Source organism: Mesocricetus auratus, unplaced genomic scaffold (assembly GCF_017639785.1).
Source record: "Mesocricetus auratus isolate SY011 unplaced genomic scaffold, BCM_Maur_2.0 Super-Scaffold_100010, whole genome shotgun sequence".
Lineage (NCBI taxonomy): Eukaryota > Metazoa > Chordata > Mammalia > Rodentia > Cricetidae > Mesocricetus > Mesocricetus auratus.
The window spans coordinates 74,805,252-74,826,045 of record NW_024429194.1 but is presented as its reverse complement, the minus strand read 5'-3'; the positions used below and the strand labels follow the sequence as shown (position 1 = coordinate 74,826,045).

General features: G+C 39.4%; 1 protein-coding gene across 1 annotated transcript in view; it reads right to left on the bottom strand.

Moving 5' to 3' along the window:
• The window catches only part of Cpne8 (copine 8), a 190,495-nt gene that overhangs the window by 104,898 nt on the left and 64,803 nt on the right, over positions 1-20,794 (bottom strand). The window contains exons 5-6 of the mRNA XM_040753968.1: positions 16,976-17,015; positions 1,230-1,306 (exon numbers count right to left, since the gene is read on the bottom strand). Of these exons, the coding sequence (XP_040609902.1) occupies positions 1,230-1,306; positions 16,976-17,015 (117 nt within the window). The remainder of the gene's footprint in view (positions 1-1,229; positions 1,307-16,975; positions 17,016-20,794) is intronic.

Sequence of the window (20,794 nt, the reverse complement as noted above, 5' to 3'; positions counted from 1 at the left end):
AGATACATGGAAGACCTCAAACTGACATTTGATAATAATTTTATGAGAAAAATCAAGGTAAATAAAAAAGTTAAAAAGAATACACTTACTAGTTTAGGAGCTAAGATGTTTTGTATAAACTGATACACACATGATATACAGAATAGGAGATAGACAACACGTAATTTCATTTACTTGGGGTTAAAGAGGAATAGATTGCTTTAACATATTTATTGTGTGATGTGATACAGACAGGGCTTAAATTTTTCTTAAAGTTTGGACATTGTAGTTAGGCCTCAGTTGTTGACTGGGTTTTCCTGGATCTCCTGATTTATATAAATAAATAAAAGTCATCAGAATCACACACGGCTTCCTCCACCAAGTGGTCCAGCAAAAACTGTTATAGAATTCTCTTCTTTGCTCTCTGGGGATGACAGGGCTGCTGCCATCTCAAACCAGAGTAGCCACCAGCACAGGAACTGGTCTGCTGATCTCTCCTCCTGGAAGGAGGTGACCACTGTGAATGACCTCCTCTGGGGACACCAGCCACCTCACGTGGCCCCACAAGCTGCAGACACTGCTGCCCCAGCTGCAGGTGGTCTCAGAAGGTGCTAGATACAGAGCATCTGTAGGTGCTGGATAGCATTCAATCTGAAGGTGCTGGATAGCATTCAATAGGCTACCACTCATGCTGAGGTGGGACTTCTCAGTGGTGCAGCTGTTTGGGGCTCACAGACAGTCAATCTGTAAGTAACCCCTAATCCATGTTTCTATATGCTCAATACACTCACTCGTTCATTGCACTGTATTTGAATACAATCACCTCTTTGGTTTGTCATGAATGCTCTATTGGAGTGAACCTAATTGTTTGTATCATCCCCCCCATGGAAAGTCATGTAGCAATTAACTATTAAAATTTCAATAATCAAGAGTACATTTATGGAGCAAAGGGTTTGAATGTAGAGCTACACATACATCCTGACTTAAAGAAATGAATTTATTTTCATAAGTGTTAAATATAACAACATAAACAAAAAGAATGCAGTACATTTCGAATCGAATAAATTTAGTTTTTGAACTTTTTTGGCATAGCATATAGCAGCTGAGGAACATTCTTTGTTAAAATGCAAAAATTAGAAATTTCCAGGAAAACTTTTAAAACTCATTTTTGTTCTACAACCATATGAGCTCCAGGCTAACATACAAAAGCCAAAGTTGACATGTCACTGTCTGAATTAAAAAGTACTTACACTATTGGCTTTTCCAGACGACTTCCCTGTGAACCAACAATCTCCCCCAATGTACAAAACACTTGTCCCAGAAAGTCCTAAAATAGATAAAAGGATTAAAGCTCATAAGTTCCCGGACTGTTATACAGTAGATATCTTGTGCATAACTTTTTGCATTTTTCATTATCAAAATACAGAATTCTCAATTCTAAAAATAAGCCCAATCTGAATTGATTTTACCATGCTGCTTTCCTCCAAGTTCACATGTAATTTCACACTTTTAGTCACAGAGCCAGTTTGTTAGTTTGAGCTTCCAGGTACTGCAGTGTCACAAGACCACAAGGCAAGGGCTCTGACACCATCTGGATACATGCACTGAGAATGCAGAATGGAAGCCCCATGATCCAGGATAGCCAAGATACTTCAGGAGCTTGTACTATCCTAAGAGCTCTGCAGGGAGGAGCTCTGTGCATTAAATAGCCCAAAGGAAGCCCAGTGAATGATGTACAGACATCAAATACAATGTTTTACTTTTATGAAAAGAAGACTCGATGAATCTGTTTGTTAAATGTGCAAGGTGTGATACTGAGTTCACTAGAGTTTCAGAAAAAAATGACTTTTCAAGTAAAAAAAAACAAAACAGCCAACTCATGCTTGGGAACTGCTACTGACCCCATTCTATAGATAAGAGAGCTGAGACTTGAAGAAAGCAAGTTGCTCAGAACCATAATGAAAATCCAGAAGATGAATCCAAGGTTCACTGGGGTACTAGGTCTAGCCATGCTGCCTCTATTTCTAGCCAGTGAGAGGAGCTAGACTCAGATACACTTGAGGCCAACAAGCTAAGAAATATAATCCCTCATTACTCAGTAATGATAAAGCAAGGCAGACGGTGTCCTAAGTCCAAGCAGGAGACAAATAAGCCCCATGTAGACTAGGAAGTGAGCCTGTAGAGGCAGGTGGGGTCAGACTGAACTGTTAGTCCTGGAGAAAAAATACCAGACTATCAGTATGCAAGGGGTGAGTAAAGAAAGGAACTCAAGGGGAAGAAATGGAGGCGAAGAGGCAGGACCTTGGGGAACTCTCTTGACTCAACAAGTGGAAGCAACCAGACAGCTTTGGCCAGCTCAGGGACACAATCAGTGCAGAGCATCCAGACCCCATGCATCTAGTGCCAGCTTGCAGCATGGGCTTGTGACAGGAAAGGCTTTGCATTCAGAAGACTACAATTTATACTATTAAGCCAAATGCTAAGACCCAAGCCAAGGTTGCAATGAGTGGTGGGAAACAGATTTGGTGAACTCTCCCTGTGTCAAGTAGAGCTGGTGGCAGGGAGTGGGGAGCAGCCCAGAGACTTAAAAGTTCACCTTAAACCTACAACCTGGTGACTGAGAGAGGACTGTACTATTTTTAAAACACAGGACCTTTTGAATTGGTTTCTAAGCAAAACAACATAGATCCTTGTTATAATTATTAACAGTTAAATCCATATTTAAGATGCATGTCATTAGCATATATATTTAAAATATGGGAGTTGAATAAGCCTAAAGCTATCTAGAGCTGAATTCTTGGTCTTCCAAATGCTTGGTATTTGGAAAATCATCACTAGGCTGAGTAGCTGCAGCAAAACCTTTATGGAACATTCTAGAACTGTTTACTAAAACTATTTCTGTCAGGGAGCTGCTGCAAAAACATGTTAAATGGATTTGGTCAATGGAATACTTAAGTTCAGTAAAAGCTGTATGCCATTGCACAAAAGAACAAAACAGAAATAGGTACCACCCTGCACACCCACGAGCAAACACAGGAGCATCACTGTGGCTTCGCAGAAAGAAAATAAAAATAAAATCAGGAAAATGTACACTGCAACACGAACCTACAAGCACTCTTCCAGTTTCCTTATTCTGCCTCATATTTACAGCCTCCCAGGGTTTGCTATCTATTTCTGGGTCTGTACTGTCTGTATCAAGCAACACATTCACTACCCACAGAGCAAAAGTCAACACACGATATTTACTAAGCAGTTACGGGGTGGGAAATTTCTATTCAGTGTGTGTTTTAGCAGACTTAATGGCTCACATCTGCTATGCATTTTAAAGTACACTCATGTGTAAATAATTAGTGTCAGTGGGTATTTTTAGGTATTTTTGGTATTAGGTATTTTTGGCTGTACACAGAGATGGAAATAAAAACAAACCACACCGTAAGCTGTCTCACTGCTTCTTATGCTGGTGCTATGACCCAGTTGTGGAATTATTATAATTAGGTTGTGATGCTATTTCTAAGAATAAATGCAGTCCATTCTATAATTCTAACCCCTACAGACCAAATCTAGCCTAGAGAATCTCAGGCAGTGGAGAAATACTTTAATGTATGATATGATAATAGCTACTGCTTTCTCCCTCAAATGGCCATGAAAACAGTAGATGTTTGTTAAACTCATTCTTTAAATAACAGTCTCATAATGTATGAAAACCATTCTGCTCATACCTAGGATTCATTGAAATTTAAGGTGTATCCAGCTATTACACTCAATATGGCTGGTGCCAAAGCTGAAAGGGTAATAAAAAGAGGAGGGGAGAGAGCAGGAGTGATTAAATAACAATAAGAATAAAAAGTAGCACATAGCCAGTGTGCACACTCACATTATTCCCTCAGCAATCTGCATATAGATTTGTTATATCTAAATGACTCCAAGTCCCTGCAGTCAGGGTTCTGCTGATTATACACAGACATATTAGTTTCTCTCTTCTTTCTTAGATCTACACACAGCATAACATTCTTAATTCTTTAGATTTATTTTTTCAAATCTTTCTAAAGTATGAATATTTACTGATCTGCTGGCCTAAATTGTATTCTGTATTGTAGCTTCATACTTGTCTACATCTTGTGCATTCATTATATTTCTGCCCTGAGCGTTAGAAATTCGACAAATATGAGAAGGAAGCTCTGGAAACAGTGAGATGGCTCAGAGTGCACTTGCAGCCAATAAATCCCTGGGACCCACAGGGCAGTAAGAGGGAAATGACTTTTGTCAGCTGTCCTCCAACATGCACACTAAGGTACACCCACTCGTTCACACCCATGCAAGCACACACAATAAATACATACATTTAAATATCAAAGAGAAACTCGCTTTGCAGCAAAAGCTGTTTTTGTCTTTTTGGGTACAAATACTAATAGCTCCTATATGTGACTTATTTGAATCTCTCTTGTGGTGGGATGTTTGTCCACTGTGTGAAAATGTATTGCTGTGATTGGTGTAATAAAAAGCTGAACTGCGAATAGCTAGGCAGGAAGTGTAAGTGGGATTTCTGGGTAGAGGGAGAAAGTGGGAGATGAATCTAGGGTGCCCGTTACATGGCACCAATGAGACACGTAGGTAGTCAGACAGACAGAATGAAACAAAGGCAAAAAGCTACAAGGCAAAGCATGGATTAATATAAATGAGCTAGTTTAAGTTATACAAGCTAGTGGGAAAAGCCTAAGCTAAGGCCAAGCTTTCAAAATTAATAAGAAGTCTTTGTTATTTGTGAGCTGGTGGCTGACAACAAAGCTTGTTACTCGCTGTCCGTCTCTGTCTGTCTGTCTGTCTGTCTGTCTGTCTGTCTGCCTGTATGTCTGTCTCTTTCTCTGTCTGTCTCTATTTGTCTGTCGCTGTCTGTCTGTCTGCCTCTCTCTCTCTCTCTCTCTCTCTCTCTCTCTCTCTCTCTCTCTCTCTCTCTCTCTCACACACACACACACACAGTTTTCTGCACTCATACCCAAACTGAAAAATGTACCAGTGTCACTATACCCCAGTAGTCCAATCTACAAAATGGACATAATAATACCTAGTTCATGGACTCCTGGGAAGATTATTTAAGAAAATATTTGTAGATAGCATATGCAAAACACTTGGAATAGCTATCTGAAACATAACCCTTTTATCCCCTGGGATAAAACATTATTATATACTCATAGTGTTCTTGCTACAAGAATCCAACACTCGGATTTGTGTGTGTGTGTGTGTGTGTGTGTGTGTGTGTGTGTGTGTGTGTGGTTTTTCGAGACAAGATTTCTCTGTAGGGATCTTATAACTATCTAAACAAAATAGCTTCACTCCCAGCTCCACCCTGCAGACATGGAAGCTCACCATGAGTGCTATAATACAATACAGGTGTGTCTTACACACCAACTCATCCTACATATTGTACATATAGGCACACACATGTGGGAGGGTGTTTTGAAAATACTGGTACAACGAAACCATAAGTGTTGTTTCTGATATTTTACACTACTGACACCTACAACAAACATATCACAAACCTAACAATAAGCAACTTCATAAGCACCTCACAGAATAATCTCTTTCTCTTAACAGTTCTACTAACGATAACTTAGAAATAGTTTTCCTACTTTATCAGTGACTGATGCATACCTAGATGCATAACATTCCTAATTAATATGTACTTTATTTTAAAAGACATTGAGTTGTTGTGTTGATAGTCCACTTTAATTCAACAAATCAACTGGGAATAGCCAACCTTTCATGACTTAACCATTAGATTTCTTCACATGAGTTATTTGCTTTTATCCACTCTTGAGCTCTAATTAGATAATTTTGAACACATCTATACAAATAGTCAAAGAAATAAATGAATGATAGAAATGTCTTGCAAGTGTAGTATTTTAACTTAATGTGCTAAAATTGAGGAAACAAAACCTCCTGTCCATAAAGATGACATCACAGTCATTACCTGGTAACATCTATTGCTGGAATGTCCTTCTAATATTTCAAACCTTGTTTCTATCTATTTAACTTCTAGAAATCACATCAATCACTATGAAGAATAAGGTGTTAGTTATATCATACACTGCATTCAGCATGGCAACCACTTTCAGTAACCAAACCAAGTATTACATCATTTCAGTAGTGGTTCTTCATTTTTAAGTAATTATTAGCACAGTCATATTATTTGGGAGACGAGAAAACTCAACACTGTACAAATGGAATCAATATTTCAGCAGAAAGTATTGGTCACAGTTTAAAAATAGAGAAAAACAACATTTTCCCCCTTCAAACCCAGGATTTCTACATTTAGTAGAAGAACATTGATGGACCATAGAAGTTAATCTTCTTTCCAATGCTCTAACAAAAACATCTAAACTAACTTACAAAGAAAAGCTTGAAAAATTTCCCCACCTAACTTCATTTTTAATCTTAGGATTCTCCACATATTTTTGTCATTCTAAGATTGCAAATAAATTAAGGCCACTGAATAGAAATTAAGGTGTCAACAAATTGGCAGTCACTGATTAAAGTCAACCCATTTTTAAAATCATGACACACATATAATATGCACTTTAAAAGCAATACAATTCATAAATCGAAGAAACTTCATGTGTAAAATGCTAACTCCTGGAAAACCATTATCTTCAGTAAAACACTAGTTTCTCAACAAAACTGTTTGAAATATATCATGCAGACAGCTGGCAAGCCAATAACTAGAAGACTAAGACTACTATGAAATACTAAATGTAAAGTATGAAATACTTTAGTGTTACTAAGTGATAATATTAATCATGTAATATCAGTAGGACCTCTATTGATACTAAGTCCTGAATAAGAGCCAATTCTCCACATAAACCATCCCATCTCATGCAAATTAATGAGTAATGAAGCAACGATCATCCAGCTGAGATCAAGTAGTAAGCAATTCTATGTATGATTCAAGGCAGATATTAGAGTTTATGAACATGGAGATAGAAAACCTAACCTACATATCAACTGTAAATACTTTAAGTATTTTATAAGGCTATATCTTATCATCTGACATGAATCACAAAGCTTTTTATTCTCCAGACATCAGAGGATAACATGGGGACAGTTAGATGAGGACTCTAAATGGTGAACAAAAAGAAAGTATCATCTGTGGGTACAAGGTAAGCAATTAAAAATAGAATTAGGAGTTACACTGGTTTAGGAAAGTGACAGTACAGTTGCTCCCAACTCTCATCAATAAAGGTTCCTCCCTACCCAACCCCAGCAGATGAAGACTATTACAGAAAGCCACAAACTGGTCAAAATGCAGAGGTCAAATGCCCAAGGGGTGCCCATCCCAATTGCTATTGCCACAACTCCTACACCTAAGGCTCAGGGAACATTGCAGAGAGGGGAGGGAAAGATTATCAGAGTCAAAAGAAAAGGAAGTCTGCTGTGAGATTGTGTGTTATGTATATGTCAGGGAAGCTGTACCTATGAAATCTCAACAGTACAGCTATCTATACAATAACAAGCGTGAAAAATGACAACATGGGATGGAAGGCCAACTGGAATTGGGGAAATCTATTCATGTCTTATCAATAGATCAAGAATTACAGGCAATTATCAATTGCAGAGAGAGAGAGAGAGAGAGCTTAGAATAAATCTCTTAAATGGTTATCTAACACCAAGTGGTAAGCACTAAAAACCTATGCATACAAGCAACACTAAACAGCGCATGGCATTTATTTATTCATAGATATGTGTGGGCACACATATGCATATACACACACACATAGATACATACATATATACACACAAACACACACACAATAGTGTACTGTCTCAATTGATGTGTCATGTTCTATTGAATCCCATGGGAGTCCTACCTCTTTCTGAACAGAGATGGAGGAGGAGTGGACGCAGTGCGATTGGGGGTAGAAGGGAGGTGGGAGGAGAGAATGGGAAGAGAGAAGGGGGAAGAAGCTGTGGTCAGTAAGCAAAATAAATGAAAGAAATTAAAAGAAAAAGAGGCCATGAATTTGAGATGGAGTGGAGACAAGGACATGGCAGGGGTTGGAGGGAAGACGAGGAAAGGGAGAAATGATTTAAAATAAGAACCTTTTAAGTATCTGAAAAGCTGGGGGACCAGAAAGAATTAGAGGGGCACAGAGGGTGGAAAAGATGCAAGTACTGTATGCTCATGGATAAAATCTTCAAAAAGTGACCAATTAATGTAATGAAAAAAAACATGTAAATATTTGAGACAGAAAAACTGTCAAGAGCAACATTGTTTCTAAGACGACAATATATATGGAGCAACAATGTGTATGGTTACTCTAGGAAAGGAAGCAGGGATGCTAGGGGATGGAGCAGACCAAACAAGAAAGTAGACTGATCTCTGGCTAGTGCAGGTTAAGAGATGGAGGGGCTGGAGCCAGCAGCAGCATGTAGCAGCAAGCTTTGAAAATAGTGATGCTGGGTGTATGCCTAAGAGTGGAACTGTTAGATCTTGAGGTAGACTGATTCTTATTTTCCTGAGAAACCATCATACTGATGTCCAAAGTGGCTGTACAAGTTCACATTCCCACCAGCAGTGGAGGAGTGTTCCCCTTTATCCACATCCTCTCCAGTATAAACTGTCAATGTTGTTTTTTATTTTAGCCATTCTAACAGGTGTAAGATGGTATCTCAGAGTTGTTTTTATTTGCATTTCCCTGATGGCTAAGGATGTTGAGCACTTTCTTAACTGTCTTTTGGCCATTTGAGAGTCCTCTATTGAGAATCCTTTATTTAGTTCTATACACCACTTTTTAACTGGATTGTTTGGTGTTTTGGTGACTAGCTTCTTGAGATTTTCATATAATTTGGAAATCAGCCTCTGTCAAATGGGTTGGTGAAGATCTTTCCCCATTCTATCGGCTACCATTTTGTCTCGTTGACTGTGTTCTTTGCCTTATAGAAGTTTCTCAGCTTCAAAGTTCCCATTTATTAATTGTTTATTAATTGTTGCTCTCAGTGTCTGTGCTACTGGTGTTATGTTCAGGAAGTGATCTCCTGTGCCAGCTCGTTCAAGGGTACCTCCCATATCACAAGGACATATGTTCAACTGTGATCATAGCAGCATTATTTGTAATAGCCAGAACCTGAAAGCAACCTAGATGTCCCTCAATCAAAAGAATGGATACAGAAAACGTGGTACATTTACACAATGGAGTACTACTCAGCAGTAAAGAACAAACAAAAAACAATGACATCTTGAAATTCACAGGCAAATGGATGGAACTAGAAGAAACCATCCTGAGTGAGGTAACCCAGACACTGAAAGACAAACATCGTGTATATTCACTCATACATGGATATTAGATATAGAGAAAATGATAACTAGTCTAAAATCCACAACTCCAGAGAAGCTAGGAAAAAGGAGGACCCTAAGAGAGACATACATGGATTCCCAGAGAAGGTAAAAGGGGCAAGATCTCCTGAGCAAATAGGGAGCAAATAGGGGGAAGTAGGAGAAGGAGAAGGGGTGGAAGGGAGGGGGGAGAAGGAGGACTAGAACATGAGGGGTCAGGCAGGTTGAGTTGGGGGAAGAACAGAGAAAGACAGCAAGAAAAGAGATGCCTTAATAGAGGAAGCCATTATGGGCTTAACGAGAAATCTGGCACTAGGGAAATTCCCAGGAATACACAAGGATGACCCCACCTAAGAATCTAAGCAATAGTGAAGAGAATACCTTGAATGCCTTCCCCTATAATGAGATTGATGACTACCTTAAATGCCATCCTAGAGCCTTCATCTAGTAGCTGATGGAAGCAGAAGCAGAGATTCATAGCTAATTACTGAGCTGAACTCCTGGAATCCAGTTGTAGAGAGGGAGGAGTGATGAGCAAAAGGATCAAGACCATGCTGGGGAAACCCAGAGAAACAGATTATCTGAGCAAGTAGGAGCTCAGGGACCCCAATCTGACAGCTGTGGAACCTGCATAAGACCAAATCAGGTCCCCTGACTGTGGGTGTCAGTTGGGGCCTTGGGCAGTTTATGGGGCCACTGTCAGTGGAGCCAGTATTTATCCCTAGTGCACGAATGGGCTTTGGAGGGATACTCTCTCAGCCTAGTTACATGGGGGAGGACCTAGGCCCTGCCCAAATAATGTGACAGATTTTGATGATCCCTCATGGGAGGCCTCACCCTTCCCGAGGAGTGGATGGGGGTGGGATGGAGGAGTTGGTGGGAGGAGTGGGAGAACAGGAGGGAGAGGGATCTGGGGTTGGTATGTAAACTAAGATTGTTTTTAATTTAAATAAAAATTAATTTTAAAAAAGAGAAAAAAAAGAGTATGGTGATTCTAGCTAAGCCTCCTCTAAAGGATATCTAAAGGCTTTAGTTCCCTCAAGAACCTGTCATCTTATTTTCTCTACGTTAATTTTTTTAAAGTACCCAAAGTTTTAGTCTTTGAACATCACCTAGCCAGTGCCTGCATTTGGAAGCTTACTGTGGTATCTCAACTCAAAGTCTCTTTATCATGTGTCCCTCACTCATTATCCCTGGCCTCAGTCACTTCTGCAGGTCACTGTTTACCCAGGTTCTCTCACCAATACTCAAGAGAGCCACACAATGTCACTTATTTTACATCTAATAGGGAATTCATCAGTAATCAAACAGCCATAATACATTCCAGATGGGATGGCTTTTACCACTTCAGTGGCTTTAATTGTCAAATGTGACTCATGCAGTCAAATTATGACAGATTCATAACTGTTATCCTTAATTCCAATCTTGTTTCTCTGACCTCATTCTTCACTCCAGCAGGCACACATCGTTTAAATGCATAAATCAAATCACATCACCCTCCGGTAGCATACAACAACAAAACTCGAAACCTTTAGAAGCACAGCCTATAAATCTCTGCATCCAGAATTTATATGCCCCTTTCAAATGGAATCTTCAGGCTGTCATCAACATTTACAGATGGCTACAGCAGCATGCTACAAACCTTCCTGCCCCAACAACTTTGTATTGCTGTTTCCTTTTTGAATGACTAGAATGCTGTCTTACCAAAATTTTCAGTAGCTCCCCTCCCCACCCTTGTAAGCTATTACTCAATAAGGACATAGCCACGAGAATGACAGTACAGCCATGCTGCCTGGTAGAGAGGAATCTCAAATTGTTGCTCATATCTCTTTATCTCCGTCTCTTCCTTTCTGTTTCTCTTTCTGTCTATATCTGTCTCTGTCTGTCTCTCTCTCTCTAGCTCTCTCTCCGCACGTGTGTGTGTGTGTGTGTGTGTGTGTGTGTGTGTGTGTGTGTGTGTGTTATGCCATCAGTATCTATTTAGTACATGTGCTATAAGGAAAAGAATCCATTTTAATCATTTGTTTGCCACTGTGTGCACTGAATAAATCTGCCCACCTTACCTCCACAGTGGCAAAGCATCTCCCTGTTGGAGATGGGGTACTCTTTGAACTTTTCACTGTCCTCTCTGCTCTCAATGTAAGAGTTGACTAAAATATATTTGCTGCTAAATGGCTATACAGATACACACATTAAATTCAGTTAAGTCGTGTGTGGATTAGTTTAGTGTTATGGTTTTAATATGAAATGTTCCCCAAGGTGTCACATATCTGAATACCGGTCCCAATATAGTGACTCTGTTTTGCAAGGATATGGAACCTTGCAGAGGACGGTCCCTAAAGTTTTCCTGGGAATGGGCTTGGAAGAAGTATGGCCTGTGCCGATTTCTCTCCAGGATCTCTGCCTCCAGGCCAGTTGCCATGATGTAACTAACTTGCTACTGCTTCCTACTAAATATGAGCCCCTAACAACCGTCCTCCCAATGTCACTTTCTTAGAGTATTTTGTTTCCTTTTGGAAGGGATTTAGTCTCAGAGATGAGAAAAGCAATCCCTGCACTTAACTTTGCCGTCTAATGAAAGAACCTTGTCTCATTTGTAAACCCACTCCTAGGAGATAGCACACTTCACGGCCCAAGCATTTAATTCTCAAATAAAATGATGACATAAAAGTAACCTACAAGAAGGAGTTTATATGCATAATAGTTAGGGGAATGCAAAAAGACCATGGGTGCCTCCAATGAAGGTTAGTGATGGGTGGCCAAAGGCAGACAGGGAACAGTCACCACATCTGTAATAAGAATTTCAGTGGCACCTTCAGAAGCCCAGCAAGAGAACAAATCATTTTTGGCTTGCCTCTTGCCTGTGCATTGTTACACACTGTGCAGCTTTGGTGTCGCATAGTCTGGGACACCAAGAGGAATCCTAGGCACACCAACTATGAGCCTATTATTAACCCTTCCGCGCACTGCTGAGCTGATGAAATTGAACTACGTTAATGAAAGTGTGGGATGTAGCTCTGCAAACAACATAAAGATGACTGGGCTCGCAAGCACTTCAGAGAATGTGATGTTTTATGCTCACTACCTAACATCTGTGGAAGAAAATACTTTAGAAAAGGTATTTATCCAGAGAACCATAACAAGAATCAATCGCATGATGAAATAAGACCCTGGATTTCATCACCCTTCACCTAGAACCAGTTATTTCCCCACTGGAAGCTTTCCAGCTGCCAAAGAGACTTATTTGAATTCTGCTGGTGTTTTATGTAACACTACTCCAAACCAAAGCTACAGGTCTACTTTCTATCTCCATCTTCCCTGATATTATTATGACTTCTTTTTGGTTTGGGGGTCAGAGTTTCACTGTGTGTTCTGGCTAGCCTATACCTTTCTATGTAGAACAAACTGATCTCAAATTCAGACAGACCCACCTACTTCTACTTCCTGAGGACTGGAATTAAAGGCATGTGCTACTACATCCTGCTAAAAAAGATTTATAAACCAAGATACTTAACTATCAGAAGCCAAACAAAATCATTCTAACAAGAAAGTCCTTCCAAAATTATTAAAAATTAAAATTTAAAAACCAAAGATTTAAAAATCTGTTTCCAAGAAATGATTTGCTACCAAATCCATTTTGCAAAAACAAATAAGTGAATTCACTCCATCTAGGGATTTGTGCACTTATCAGTATCTCTAAATGACTCTGGTTTGTATTTCATTCTGCACAGTTGGCAGGTAGACAGTTCTCTTGGGGGATATACTTAGCTTGCTGATTGGCTCCTCTGATCTTTGAAATGCATCATAAATTTCTTGGGGTTGAATGCACTCTGTGCTTTTTAACCTAATATCTGTACTTCAATGCTTTCAAATAAGAAAGTTTTTCTATTATTAATTTCTAGGAAACCCAAGGTAAACAACTCCAGCAATCCTTATAACAATTCTAACCTACATATCTTCCTAATTTGGACATGCTTTACCTACTTGGAAGCTCAGGCATTAATTAACTCATTTGTCTTGTGTACTAAGTATACAGTTTTTAACATTTGTATTGGACTTACTTGTTTTGTTATGTGTGCATGCACACACATGTGCGTGTGTGTGTGTGTGTGTGTGTGTGTGTGTGTAGGTTATGGGTAGAAGTCCAAAGATATTCTGCAGAAGTTGGTTCTTTCCTTCACCATGTGGATCCTAGAATCCAAACTCAGGATATCAGGCCAACAGCAAACTCTTTTACCTGCTGGGCCATCTGCTGGCTCCAGAATATATTTTAAATATATTATACTGTAATGAAGAGCATTCAGATAATATAAACTGTGGGGACTACAAGAGGCAATACAATATTTAAGGAGAAAGGTAACGAGAACCAGCAGAAAAGCAAGAAGACAGAAAGATTTCCTTTACCATGACCAAGACTGACCATTTGCCAAATGTTCACAAGTTGGAAAGTGTTTAACAGTGCATTAAATGCTATAAAGAAATTAAGGAGGAATTAGGTTCCCAAAGAACCTAACTGTAAGCCTCGATCCTAGATTTCAGTAGAATATTTACAGGAAAATACTCAACAAGCAATTAAAATTGAATTTGCCTTTGAGTTCAAAATCAGACACTCTAGAATCTCACAAGACATAGCAATGTGAGACCTATCCTGAGGAAACTTTTATACATGCATGAATGTATCTGTGTGAAGCTGAGATTTTAAAAAATGCAAAAGAAAACATGAAAGACATTAATATTAAGACCTTGGGGGGTGCAGAAGAGAAACTTTAGGTTATGATGAATCTAGAGGGGATGGTTCCTATGCAGTGTAGGGGAAATAAGCATTTCCTGGTAGATAATGGTTAGTTCTGTCCAAATGGATAAGGATACATATGGTGAGAACAGCGGAGTGGTCACTATCTTGATCGCATAAAAGTAGGATCCAGCAAAGTAAAGACAGAAACCAGGATGGAATTCCAGGATGGCCAGTAAAGATGAATGATGAGAAGCAGAGGGTAGAAGAGGAACTATGAGGGCAAAGAAGTATTGAATTGGAAATGTGAACATTAAGGTTTATTACTCTTACAGTTACATGTGTATACGTGCATGCATGAATGTATCTGTGTGGAGGTATGTGTATGTGAGTACAGGGACACAGAGAACAGAGGGTCTTGATCCCCAAAGAGTTGAAGCTACATTGGTTGTGAGCCATCCAATGTGGGTGCTTGGAGCAGAACTCATGTCCCCTGCAAGAGTAGTATACGCTCTTAAGTGATGGGTCATCTTTTCAATCACACAAAGCATTTTAGGATGAGAGAAGCATGAAACTATTTTGTGAGGAGGAATAAAACTTTCCTACAAAAGAAACATGTGAAGCAAATATATTCAATCACACATTTCAGATGGCATACACTTTATATCATTATATCTAATATTCCCTGTTTATTGAAGGAAGGTATAGTCAGTCATGTCTGAGGTACATATACCTCATATACTTTCTTCTTTGAATGCAAGACAACTATGGTGATGGGGACTACATTTTAGCACCTTCAAACACACCTTCCAAATATTCATCTCCATGGAAATGTCTCTAACTACTCAGGTACTACACTCTCCGAAGAGTAATTTGAACTAAAACAAACAATCAAGAAACACAGAAGTTATTTCCCAGGTAAATGGTAACCAATTCTGTGCCCAATAAAAGGTAGGAGGGCCTCTTCCCCCATGTATATGATAATGGATAAACACAGACATATGGATAATAAGAGCTTAGGAAAGGTTACTGAAGAGAACAATCACATGTTCTCAGAAGGACGAAAAAGAAAAGAGAAAATAGCTCTTGTCACAGCCCATTCCCACTTTCTGATCCGATATCCAAAGATTTGCCTCATATTCTTAAGATGCTCATGATCCATGTGAATGAGTGATTCTACTCTTTCTTTCCAACAAAGAAATCACACTTAGAAGCTATGCTTCCATTCCTGCTTCTTCCAAGAATATTTAGAAAATTTCCAATTCAAGTGATGCAAACACATTCATAAGGCCCCAGTCACAATGCTATGAACCCATCAGAGAGAGCAACACATTCACAATGTCCAGTCATGATGCTGTGACCCTATCACAGAGAGAAAACGTTCACGATGCCCAGGCACAATGCTACGAGCTTACAATAGAGAACAAATCATTTTCAATACAAAGGCACAACACTACAAATTCATTACAAAGAGCAACACATCCTCAAAGCCCAGTCACAATGCTTTGCATTCATCATAAAGAACCGATGGCATGGCCACCCCACTGGTGGGAAGGAAAGAGCTTATTACAACATTTTTTTAATTTATAGAAGTCATCACTTAGATGGTTATTTTTTATTTCTCACATGATTTTACTAGGTTCTTTATTACACAATTAAATATTATACTCCCTTCAGTGAACTAAAGAGGAAAAGTGAATTTTTTATTACCCAAATCCATCTCCCAGATTGTGACTAGCTCCTGGGTTTCTCTCTCCTTTGAATCACAGCATCACATTCTCTAAGCTATAGTGGATATTATATACCTAACTAGTCTATTTACAGGATAGAACAATGGATGCAGGCATCTTGCTGCCCTCTCAGTGTTGGCTGCTAATCCTACAGCTATGGACTCTGATTTCACTTTGAACCTTTTTCATAACATTGCTGTACCCATTTCTCACATAACCCTCAAATTATGGTTTGAATGTGCAATGTTGCTCATATGCTCATGTATATGAACAACCGGTCCCCAGTTGGTGGCTTCCTTTGGGAAGGGTGACAGAATCTTGAGGAAAGTGGAGCCTTGTTGAAGAGTACTTCACTGGGACAGCCTTTAGGGTTTCACAGTTGGGTCCTACTGTCCCCTGACTCCTGTGCATGGGTGAAATGTGATCAATCACTCTGCTTTTTGGCACTCAGCCTGCTTCAGGCTCCTGTTGCCATTCCCTATAGAACTGTACATCAAAACAAGCCCCTTTATACTCTAAGTTGCTGTCTGTCAAGGCACTCTATCTACTGCATCAGAATAAACCCAGTCAATGGACCCTGCTCCTTGCTTTGATCTCATTTCAGTCTTTCATGTCAGGAACAAACAGGTAAATTAGTATCTTCCCCGAGTACCTCACTCTCATCTTCTCTGCTTACCCTGCTGGACATGCCAAGCTCTGGCTCTCCACTACTCCTAGACTGCATGCCAGTACTGCAGGTAACAGTCATGGTCTGGAGGTAGGAGACTGGAGAAACAGGCATGGCTTGACCTGGGGATGAGTATGTCTTACACTGTTAGGAAACCATCATGTGAAGAAATTCTGGTGAACTGTTGGACTCCAGGGAGGCAGGGCACGGCTCTGCCTGGAAGCCATGCATCTCCCAGTGTCTCCCAAGTGGAGCCAACTAAGACAACCTGATACACTGTGGCTGTCTGCTCAACTGATATACAGTAGACCAGCTACTTAAATAAACAAAATGGAAACACTGATCCATTGTATCCATTAAAGGTACTTCCTTTCAAAAAGTACCTTCTAAACTGGACTCTAGCATTCCTTAAAAATATTGCTTTTTCCATGGAAATCACATCAAAAGTCATTGACATACAATTTTTAAATTAACAAATGAGCATAAATATAGTAACAAATGATCATAAAACATATATAATAACAAAAATATGAACTTACATGTTTGGATAAGTTAGGACTCTTTGAATCGACATCATATCTGAAATATTAAAGAGTAAAATTCCAATTATTTCTACAAAACACAGCGAAAAATAGATTACTAGAACACACAAACATAAAAACTAATTTGAACAATAACTGGCAGGACATTAAAAATAACACATGTTTAATTTCCAAATAATCCAATGATAGAATTGATACTTTTGTGTCACTTGAATGCTACATAACCCGAGTATGAACCCTGTTGTTTGACAAGCTGCAAATTTATCTTTTCTTTGAATCAGTGGTATCTAAGTGCCACTGAGGTGACTTCATAATCTCTTTAAAACGGAAAATTCTTCTCTGAATATCAAGAATAAGCAGGTCTTGATAACAGGCTATGCACACTATACACATTGCAGTTCTTATCAAATAACTTAAATGCTACTGTTAAAAACTGAAAACTCCCTGGAGTAACAGAAACTACCTTTTCCCCAATCACAGGACTTAGAGAAGCTGCGTTTTATGTAAACAGAAATGAACTTGGTAAACAGGAATTTATGTGGGAGTATGATAAGCTTCAGTTTTAACCAGTTGCTACCAGGCATAGATGATCTTCTAGACAGAATCCAGGGTGACTCCAGAGACTGGAGTTTATGGACATGGCCCAAATAACCTCAGTGTGCCAGGCTCTTTAATAAGATAATATTGTCCTGACACTAGTCTTTCTCTAAACCAAACCCTTTCACACTCACATATAACTACTTAACCGAAATCAAGGCCATCTTTTAATGTTAAAGTGTTCTCTCTCATCTTAACAGAATCATTTCTCAAAACGTCTCAATTAATGATAGAGAAAAAGGAAAAGAAAAACCAAGTTCATTGAGTGTACAAGTGTGCATTATGTGCCAAGTGTACGCATTATAGACAATATGCCCAATATTCCAAGTGTGCCCAGTATTTCCAGTGCAGTCAGTATACCTTCGATCTCCAGTGTGTCCAATGTGCCCAGTATATTCTGAATGCCCTGTGTACCCAATATGTCCATGTATCCAATATGCCAATTGTGCCTAGTAATACCAGCATGCCCTTTAGAGTCATGGACTTTCAGGCATCCAGGGTATATTGGCACACTGGGTACACAGGGAATGCTGGGTATACTGGACACACCAGGTATACTGGACATCCAGAGTATACTGGACACACCAGGCACATTGGTATAACGTTGGTACTGGACACACTGGGAATACTTGGTATACTGGGTACACTGGGCATACAACACAATAATACAATGAACCACACTTGCCATTTTCCTTTTTCTCTTATCATTAATTATGATGCTTACTTCTCTAAAAAAAAATAGGTATTTAGGTGAGAGAGGAATCTTTAACCGACAGTCTCCCCTTTGAGTGAATCTTAAAAGTTACATTTCTAACAAAGAGGAACAGATGGTTACAGTTATTTCCATATTTTAGAATTGCAACAATCATCCAAAGTGGAATCTTACTCTAAGTATCCCAGGATTCACAGCTCAAGAGCTACCAATGGAGACAAACCAGGACACAGCCCAGTGACCAGTCCAGTATCAGTGACCAGTCCAGTATTCCTAATGAGACAGGCCATTTCCTCCTGTGCAGGGTTAAATGGGAATTTCCTTCTACTCTACCAGATCATGAGGAGGAGTTGGCTTCAGAATCTAGGCTATCTATGAGGAGCGCAAGACAAATCTTGCCTAGCCTGAGGTGGCATATACTCACAGCCTTCTTATGCTGTGAGTATATGTTGCTATTACTGGTTAACAATAACAGCTGCTTTGACCTATAGCAATGTGGGAAATCCAAAATGAATACAGGAAGAGAGAGGAGCCAAGTCGGGAGAGACATGAGCAGTCTCCCAAGAAAGAACATGCCAGCAGACCAGTAAAAGCCATGGCTACATGGCAATACATAGATTAATAGAAATTAGTTAATTTAGATGTAAGATCTAGTTAGTAATAAACCTGAGCTATAGGTCAAAAAGTTTGTAATTAATATCAAGCCTCTAAGCGATTATTTAGAAGTGGCTGTGGGACACAGTGGACAGAAATGCCTCTGTTTACCCACCCTTAGGGTACCAGTGGAGGAAAACACTAAGATAAATTCTAGGAAGTACTTTGTGTGAGCTGAGGTTGCCTCATGGGTCACTCACTAGTAGAGCAAGAGGCTTTCAGTGTTCCTAGGCTGGTGTTTAGGGAAACTCTAGATTTTCCTGGAGGAGGAAAGCCCACATCTCTACCTACCAATACCCTCTCCCTTCCTGTGCCTCCTTCTGCCCCAGAGATCCTGGAACAAATGAAAGGAGAAAAAGTAAAGAATGCTTTAATATAAAGAGCCATTGACAAATGAATAAGACAGTTCTACCAAACAAAAATGGTTGAAGGTTCATGAAATTAGAACTTCACATTGCCATTACCCAAGTTACCCAAGAAAGATTGGAATGGACACACTGAAAGCATTGGAACAAATAAAACAATTTATTTGCCCCACAAAAAAACCATTTAAATCCTTCAAAGCAAGAGTGTACTGATGTCACACATTTCATGATTACCACCATCTGACTGATCAAGACATATTTTACTGGGACAGCCAAATCTAGACTCATGAATCTCTTTTGGGGTTTCAGGCTCCATGATAATGAAAGGATAATAAGATCCTAGCTTCTCTCTCCTGCACCCTAGCGCATCTCACAAAGTGACTGGGCACTCCTGTGCCTTGCTCAGAGTCACTGTGGTACATGCTACCTTTTCTACCAATAATAAAGTTTTCAGCCACACCAATATTGTGTTTACGAGATAGCCATATTATTTGAGTGCTGGGAATAATAAAAATAAACATAAGAGCTTTATATATTAGCTTCATGAGACAAGGCAATTCTATGATGTAAAACTGATAAATGCTGAGTTTATTTAAAAGGTCAATCACAACCAGAAAAGCAAAAGATGCTTGCCATAATCAGAATGGCAACAATATCAGTGATATCAGGAGTACAGGCAAACTGTCTCTGCCTATCTACCTATCATCTATCTATCTGCCTATCTATCTATCTATCTACTAGCTACCCATCAAACATCTATTATCCATTCATCCATCCATCATTATATATCTATCATCTACCTGTCTATCTATCATCTGTCATCTAGCTAGCTATCCAGCTATTATCTATATACCTCTGTCTTTACCCATCCCTCCTTCCCTTCTTTCTTAAATTTTCCTTATGAACTGAAAAATGGAATTATCTTTTATAACATGTACTTGCTAAGATGATATGCTTTCATTTGTGGCTCTGAACCCAGGAACTCCATCACATGGGCAAGAGTTCTGCCATGGAGCTGTAGAGAACAGATGCTCAGAGCTGTTTTACTTATCATTCTCTGATTCTGTCCAATCAGCTGGGTTGGTTCATCTTCATTCTCAACTTGCAGTCACCTAGGAGACATACCTCATGCACTTCTGAGAGTGTCTAATCAGGCTTAATTGAGGAAGGAAGAACAGCCTACCAGAATGTGTGTTCCCTGAGTCCATGGGGTGGGACCATGAACTAAATGCAAGAGTAAAAGAGAAGCTACAGATTCCTGTCTCTGCTTCTTGGTCAGTGTCACAGACCAGTGCCAACATGCCATCCATACCAAGACAGATAGCATCCCTCTGAACTGTGAGCCAAAAGAAACCATTTCCCCCTTAGTTTGATTTGTAAGATATTTTGTCACAGCAACAAGAATGTATCACTAGAAATCAACTAAATTCAAAACAATTCAGAAATCCATTTGTAGCTATTAGCTGGTTACTTCACACGGGTGTGCTG